Source organism: Stegastes partitus, unplaced genomic scaffold (assembly GCF_000690725.1).
Source record: "Stegastes partitus isolate 25-593 unplaced genomic scaffold, Stegastes_partitus-1.0.2 Scaffold1921, whole genome shotgun sequence".
NCBI classification, from domain to species: domain Eukaryota; kingdom Metazoa; phylum Chordata; class Actinopteri; family Pomacentridae; genus Stegastes; species Stegastes partitus.
In genome coordinates this window covers 51245-58989 of record NW_007579652.1, presented here as the reverse complement: position 1 = coordinate 58989, position 7745 = coordinate 51245, and the positions used below count along the sequence as shown (strand labels likewise).

General features: G+C 41.0%; 1 protein-coding gene across 1 annotated transcript in view; it reads left to right on the top strand.

Annotated features, from left to right (window-relative positions):
• mms19 (MMS19 homolog, cytosolic iron-sulfur assembly component) overlaps window positions 1–7745 on the top strand; it is a 20514-nt gene that overhangs the window by 8884 nt on the left and 3885 nt on the right. The window contains exons 13-26 of the mRNA XM_008303037.1: window positions 1251–1405; window positions 2037–2115; window positions 2647–2772; window positions 3127–3208; window positions 3344–3441; window positions 3661–3819; window positions 4323–4478; window positions 4949–5048; window positions 5408–5510; window positions 5969–6046; window positions 6139–6265; window positions 6370–6476; window positions 7281–7337; window positions 7445–7631. Of these exons, the coding sequence (XP_008301259.1) occupies window positions 1251–1405; window positions 2037–2115; window positions 2647–2772; window positions 3127–3208; window positions 3344–3441; window positions 3661–3819; window positions 4323–4478; window positions 4949–5048; window positions 5408–5510; window positions 5969–6046; window positions 6139–6265; window positions 6370–6476; window positions 7281–7337; window positions 7445–7631 (1614 nt within the window). The remainder of the gene's footprint in view (window positions 1–1250; window positions 1406–2036; window positions 2116–2646; window positions 2773–3126; window positions 3209–3343; window positions 3442–3660; window positions 3820–4322; window positions 4479–4948; window positions 5049–5407; window positions 5511–5968; window positions 6047–6138; window positions 6266–6369; window positions 6477–7280; window positions 7338–7444; window positions 7632–7745) is intronic.

The window sequence follows — 7745 nt, the reverse complement described above, 5'->3', positions numbered from 1 at the left end:
ATAGTGTGACACTGCTTAAGTAGCGGGGCAGGAAACTCATTTATCTATTTTTATACCACAGTGCCTCTTCCTTTTTTTTTTCATTTTAACCAGCAGCCTTTTTATTTATTTATTTTTTTGTTTCTTCACATTAAAGTAAGTGACTATTAGAAACCTTGTAAAATCTGTAAGTCTTTTAAAAAGGATTCTTGACTGTAATTATAAAATACTGTCTTGGGTTTAGACTTCAGTGTCAGTATTGTAGAGACTCATCACTGGCTGTGTGTACGTGTGTGTTAATATTCCACTAAAAATCAGAATAGGAGCCCAGTCAGATTAAAATGCTTCTCGTAACCATCTCAATTGGAACACACTGGCTCAATCAGAAGGAATTTCCAATCACATTAAGAGGGGTTACATAAACATTTTGATGATCCGTTAACTAGGAAAATATTGGCTCACAATAACTGTGTAACACTTAATCCGATCGTTTGTTTCTGGTCGGATTAAATATATTCTTTCTGCATGTTTGCCCTGCGTTCCACTCCTAAACTCTGTGTGAACAACTCTCCACTCCATAAGTCTTCAGACTCCCATCCACTGGTGAACAGCCCTTTGAGCCAATCACTGCAATCGAGTGTTTTCTGTAACTCTCCATCAGACTTCTGCACCTGTTGACAGCTATTTTGATTTTGGTCCACTGCTCATCAGCAAAGTGCTCTAATTTGTCCAGGACAGTTTTTTTTTTTTTTAATTATTCTTTTCAACCACAAATCAAAAGCAATGCCTTTTTCACTAAATTATAATTTAGCAAATTTGTATTTGTTATTAGTTTTTTCAGTTTCTAGTTATTTGAGTGACTATTGTGAATTTTGCCTTTTCTTTAATGGAAGGGCATGAATACATTTGAGGACTGTAAATATCGCAGAGGATACTGTGCTGCTGAGATTGTTCAGATAATAGTTAAGAATTTACATTCGATAAAGTTGGAAAAAAATCTGTTATGTTACGCTTTACTACGGGCTGAACCACCAGTGTGTGTGAATACTCATGTTCTGAATAAATGCTTTGTGGCACAGAAATGCACATCTCATCAGACCACTAAATAATGTCCACAACTGTAAAGTGTGAATCTCTAACCAGAAAGATTTCAATCATGTTAAAGAAATGTTGTCCATGTGACACCTCAGAATTTCAGCCCCTTCTAATGGCAGGAAAGCCTTCTCTACTTATTATGTGTTTTATTTACTGAAACTCTGATGTTGTTCCAGACTGCCAGCATCACCTTTGTGAGCCCGACTTAAAGCTTGTGTGGCCGAGTGCCAAGCTGCTCCAGGCCGCCTGCTGCGCCTCCAACAGGGCGAGTCACATCGTAGCAGCAGCTGTCATGCCCTCTCTCATCGAGCAGTACAACAGCAGGACACAGGCAAGAAAGACAGCTCATGTCCACCTATTCATTTAGTTTCATATGTGCAAGTTTTATGGTATTTCATGGTGGGAAGAGGAGGACAGATTTTACTATTGGTGTAATGCAATCACATAGACCAAAGGATGTAGAAGTGGACAGAGGGCTCCAGGCTGTTTCTAGTGAGGCTCAGTGAATGAAAGTGTCACATAGAGCAGTGTAAATATGTTCTTTCGTCATAGAGATAGTTCAGAGATACTGTCCTTTCAGGGAATTTGCTGTTTTCCCCACTTTCCCAGAGTCTGAGACTAATGCATGTCTGAGGACAGAGCTTTTCTCAAGTATTTTGTGTAGTCTGAAGTTATGTAAAATAAGCAATATGAGGCGATCTTGGCTCAGTTTTTGAGTATCTGTGAGATCAGATAATGATCCCACAAGCATTCAGGAATTAAGCAGAACTAAGTGAGTAAACGGAAAAGAGGCCATGAGGCTTTTTTTGTACGTTTTGTCTGACGAGAGGACCACATTGTTAGACTCTGGAAATTCCTCATCTAGACCACTGGTATTTTTTTGGTTTCAGAAAATTAAAATAGGGCTTTGATGTTGTGTTGACACCATTAACTTTATAATAATCCTTTTTTTTTCTGAACAGTGTTCCCACAGACGGACATTGCTGGAAGTGGTGCAGCGATTTGTCCAGTCAGTCAGAACCAGCCAGCCTTCAGTCAGCGGTGAGTTTACTGCTGTTCTGCTTCAGAGCATCAAATGCAGCTTCTCACTGATCCTGTTTGATTTCCTCTGATCACAGCTACGCCTCGTTCAACTTAAATACCAATACATAGCCATGAAATTAGTCAAATTACTCCCTGATTTGTTTCGCCCTACATTTGTTTCATATTTATGTCTGCACGTCTCCTTTTGATGTAATTATTTTCACATCACACGTCATAGCGGCGCTGATATCTTAGACACTGTGTGACCTTATTTAAGCTAAAACATCCTGTACTATGGCAAAAGAAATACCAACATAAAGGTACTACAATATGCAAAAACAAGTATTTTTTTAAAAGCAAACATGACATTGGCAGATGTACAGTGGAATATGTTTCTGCAATAGTCATAAATGATCTTCATAAAGGTTTGTTTTATTTTTAGGTGCTGTATGTATGTGACCAATTAGCCTAAGGTCAGAATTACTTTTCCTGACTTTTTAAAACAAGCTACAGATTTGAGCTCATCTGTTTCTGATGTCTTCTCTTTAGACGAGAGTGTGCTGTCAGCCTTCAGAGATGCTCTGTGCAGCATCGTGTTTTCAGCTCTCTCTGAGAGTAACTCCAGTCTGCAGATCACTGCCACCTCTGTGCTCATCTCACTGGCACAACAAACAGGTGAGTTGCTTTAAACTCTCATATTTACACTTTGTAATGACTCCTGCTAGCAGTATCTCACTCAAGACAGAGAACACGAGGGGAGTGAGAATCTGCTGCTCTGTCACAGCTGAAGATTGGTCTTTTTCTGAGTTAGCGTCTTTTTCTTCAGTTACTGGGCACAATATTTGGATTTATCATGCCTCTAACTATTTGCTGTTTTTACTGTCTCCTGGCTTTAATGTTAGTTATTTTTCTCTGTGTATTTTTTATGTTGTAACACACTTTGTAGCCGCGGTTTTAAAATTTTTAATGAGAATTTGTCAGAAGTTTTCCAAATGCTGTAACTGTCCCCTGTCTTTGTCTGTCTCTCAGGTCTGCTCCTGAACTCTGACATTGAACTAGCAGTAGATCACCTCACCAGACTGTTGCTGACTGAGGAGGATGACAGAGTCAGGTCAGCTCATGGTGGACACGCTTTCATCAGTTTTCACCCATCTCTGTCATCTGTGACCCCTGTTTGATTTTATTTATTTTCTTGTAATTGAACTTAACTGTGTCTCTTCTGTCTTTGTCCTTTTTCTGTTTCCAGTGCTGCAGTGGTGGAGTGTGCTGGAGCTTTAGCAGAGCTGCACCCTGCAGCTTTTATCACTAAACTGATCCCAAGACTAAAGAAGGAGATGTTTTCTGGTAAACATGTTGTGGAAATGGCACATATGCAAATTCAGAAACATGTTCAAACACTGCACAGATAATAATAATTGTGTCAGAGTGACTCATTCTGGATACATTCAAGTTTTCAAGACAAAAACAAAACAGATATGAAATACAACATACACTGATTGCATTTTCCCGAGTTTTTAATCTGCATGAATAAACCTGACAAACCTTGTTGTCTCCTCTTTTTAGAGCCGATGGCTCAAGACCACACAGAACCCTCTCAGCAACATTCCCATCATGCAATGCGTCAGCGGTGTTTGTCTGCTCTGGCTGCTGTGTCCAAACAAGCCAGTGTTGTCCAGGAGAGCACACCTGTCCTCCTGGAGGTCCTCAGTTCAGCACACACAGGTAATCTGTCTGCAAAGAGGAGTTTCAGATTTCAGATTCAGGCATAGAGTCATTCTTATGAGACTGGTGGAAGTAAACAGACTTAAAATGTCAGAAGATAAACAACCATTTAGATTTATAGACAGCACACCACTTGAGTAACAACTCATCTTAGAGTATGAAGAAATAGCCATGAATTTCCTTGAAGAAGATATGAACTGTCCATATTTAGGCAGAACGATTTGCATTTTTACAAGCTATAGCGTTAATTGGTCTCAGAATACAAAAAGCTGATGGTCAAGCAGGACAGTGATACGTGATACGGTAACTTTAGCATCAAATACTGCATTGTAGGAATCAGTATTTCTAGCTGACACTTTAGATCCCTGCGGAGCTTCTTTCAAAGGACATGAATCAGTTATTGCATACAGTGATGTGCGTTGATGTGCAGGAATAGTCTCACTCTACAAATGAAGAGACCAAATTATCTTCAGAATAACACAGTCGCTTCCTGTTAACTCCAGGTGGTGTTAGTTTTTCGGTGGACGAGGTGGTGCTGGCGTGCCGCAGCCTTCAGAGGATAGCCGAGCAGGTGGAGGACACGGAGGAGACGGGGCAGTGCTTCCATAGCGTCATCATTCCACGCCTGCTGTCTCTGGCGCTGCAGGCTGCACTGCAGGGTGAGCAGCTGATGAATTCAAATGATCATATTCTCCTCTTTTACCCTTCAGCATAAACATGTACTCCAGTCTCATCGAATAACTCATTCTCTACTCTGACTATTTTTATTCAGTCATATTCTCTCTGTGAATGTGAGTGTGCTTGGTTGTCTGTCTCTTGCCCTGTGATAGACTGGCGACCTGTCCAGGGTCAGCTGGGATAGACTCCAGCCCCCTGCGACCCCAGTGAGGACTAAGCCGTGTATCGATAGTGGATGGATGGATATTCTCTGTGCTGTTACTTTGTGAAAGTTTGCTGGAGACTTTATGTGTTATTAGATATAAAAGCTAAATCTATTAAGAGATCAAATAATGCTTTTTCTAGCAGGTTTGACTTATTGACTTCCCCTCTGCTCTGCCCATATCTGTAAAACATGTGAAGTGGATTATTAAAGCTGAAATTCAAACATCCTGCCCTGTCTGTGTTTCAGGTGACAGCTCCCCTGGTGTTGGCAGTCCTCTGGTGGAGGCGGCGGTTCTGTCTGCTATGGTTCCTGTCATCAGTAGTTCTTGCTCCAGGCTGCAGCCCACGTCAGTACAAACACTCTCATTTATCTCATACTTCGGTGTTTATTGTGAGCACTTCTTACCACATTACCACACCGTAACTTTTCGCTCTTTTCTGACTCATCTCAACTCATCCAAACGTAGAAACAAACTAATCGCACTTTGACTTTCCAAAATGCCACTTGTGAGACTGTACAAGTCGCTTTTACCTGCTTTACATTCCTTTTTTTATTTTTTCACACCTGCAGATGTGAATGTTTCAGACACTATTTCCGATCTGTTTTGCACATTTTTTGTTCCTTGTGAGTCTCTCTGATTTGTTTGTGTGATATAATCAGAGACTTTTTCATGTGGTTTCCTTTCGGGCTGTTTCATGTCGTCAGGTTGGCGGCTCAGACGGCGTCGAGGGCTGTGTCTCTCTTCCTGGACGGTGATGTTTCCTTTTTGCCCGACAACTCCTTCCCTTCACACATTCAGCTGCTCAAAGTGAGTTTTTGTATACAAACACATACACGAGTACGTTTTTGGATGTCCTCAAATAGTTTTTTTAAAAATTTAAATACTGTGTTATCATTATTAAATGTTCATGATCGTCTGATTAGATGTAAAAGAATACATCTGAGAATTACTTTCTTAATTTAATCAATGACTTATTTGATCTATAAAGTGTTATGGTGATAAATGTTGATCAGTGTTTCCTGAAGCCCAAGATGGCGTCCTCAAATGTCTGTTTTGATTCACAACTCAAAGATGTTCATTTTACAGTCATAAAGGAGGAAAGAAACCAGAAAATATTATATAATCCAACACAATAATCCAACTGTATACTGAATTATATATTATCTGCATACTGTATATACTTTAGGTATTGATTATGAACCTAGTGTAAGGATTTCCACAACTACAATATGTCACATTACTAAAAAAAACAACATTTCTCCAAGAAGCAGCAGAAGGATTCGTGGAGCCAGTCCCAGATGGTTTGTCTCCTCATGGGTTGTGTGTGTTCGTTGCCTCGCAGTGTGAGTCTCAACTTCAACACCAAATTCAGATTTTACAAAAATCTTTTTGGATTTTCTGAAGCTGTATTGTGAAAGTGTTGTGTGTCCTCCAGGTGGAGGTTCCTCAGATTGACCAGCTGCTGTCAGAGCTGGAGGAGATGAGCTGCTCCTGCAGCCACCAGCTCTCCTACACGTCTGCTGCAAAGTGCTTTGCTGGTCTGGTCAACAAGAGTCCACAGGGTCAGTTAGTGTTGCTACGCTTCTGTCAGAAGTCAGTTTTTGTCTCAAACCCAAGGACTGCTTGTTCTTGTTAACTAATTGTGATGTTTTTGTTTCTTCTGCAGGTGATTCTCTCGACAGCCTGATTCAGAGGACAATGAAGAGAGTGTGTAGTGAGCTGGACTCAGCCTCCTCCTCTGTGCGCATTCAGGCCTTCACACTTATGATCTGGGTAAGAGTTACTCAGCTTCTTCAGCATCTTTACCTCTGTCTCCAAATCGTACTTTCTCCAAGTCTACCAAGAGAACTTTCCTCTCTAGTTACTAGTTACTCTGAGATACTAGTTTTGGTCAGAGAATTAAATATTATGCTTGTTGGGGTTTTTCCCCTTTCCTCATTCTTTGTACAGCTGCATTTTTGTACATGTAAAAGGTCCGCAAACTTCCTAAGCCTAAAGTCCACACCTCTCCCATTGAAAACACTGCTCCTTACTTGCCTAAAACGCCTTGTTTGAAGTCGAGACTTTTCTTACTTCCTTACATCACCATGTAACATCTGCATAACGCTTGACTAGCGGCTGGTTTGACCACATCCTCCAACAAAGAATGAGCAGCATCCTCGCAGTCCACCATTACTTCTCCACTAGAGACACTAGAGCTCTACCTGAACTCATAGATCTGGGTTTATGGCACATAGCCAGTGTTACCTTGCTTTTTGGCCAGCTGACCCATCAGAGCAGACCGGCCTGAAAGAGACAGAGAAAACAGAGTGTCTCAGATGTGAGGTTGAGGCAGGAATGTACAGTGTGAGAATAATAATACACTTTTAAACATCAGAGTGTGCAACCATATTCTAATTAACATCTAACAACTAATTATAAACTTGTAAATGTTAAAACTGCAGTCTCTTTAAGACATTTTGTACATGATACTCTACAAGGGTAAGATATTAGTTTATTATTTATTCACCATGATCTGTAAGGCAGTTTACACATTAGTATCAGAAACAAGTGCACTAAAGGTTCTCTTGTCTCCAGGTTGCCAAGGCTCTGCTTCTGCGGTACCACCCTCTGTTCACAACTCTGACTGACAAGGTAACGACAGTAAACTCCATCCACTGTTTCAAACCGTCATGTAAATGTAAGATGGAAAAATACACTTTGGTGAACTTGCTTTGTGTTGCCATTTGTCTTCTGTGCAGCTCTTCTCTCTGCTCGATGACACTGATCTGGGTCCGATGGCAGCAGACGGCTTCTCTCTGCTGATGAGCGACTTCACCGATGTCCTGAACCGTAGCTGCCACGCTGACGTGCGCATCATGTACCGCCAGCGTTTCTTCAGCGAGAATTCGGCCAAGTTGGTCGAGGGCTTCAACGCTGCCACACAAGGTATCAGGAGACAGCATTAACGTACATTTAATTCAGCATGTACAGGTGATTTGAAAGACGCTGTGAAGTCTCCAGAAGAGAACTTTCAAGGGGAGAATCTTATCTTATCATTTT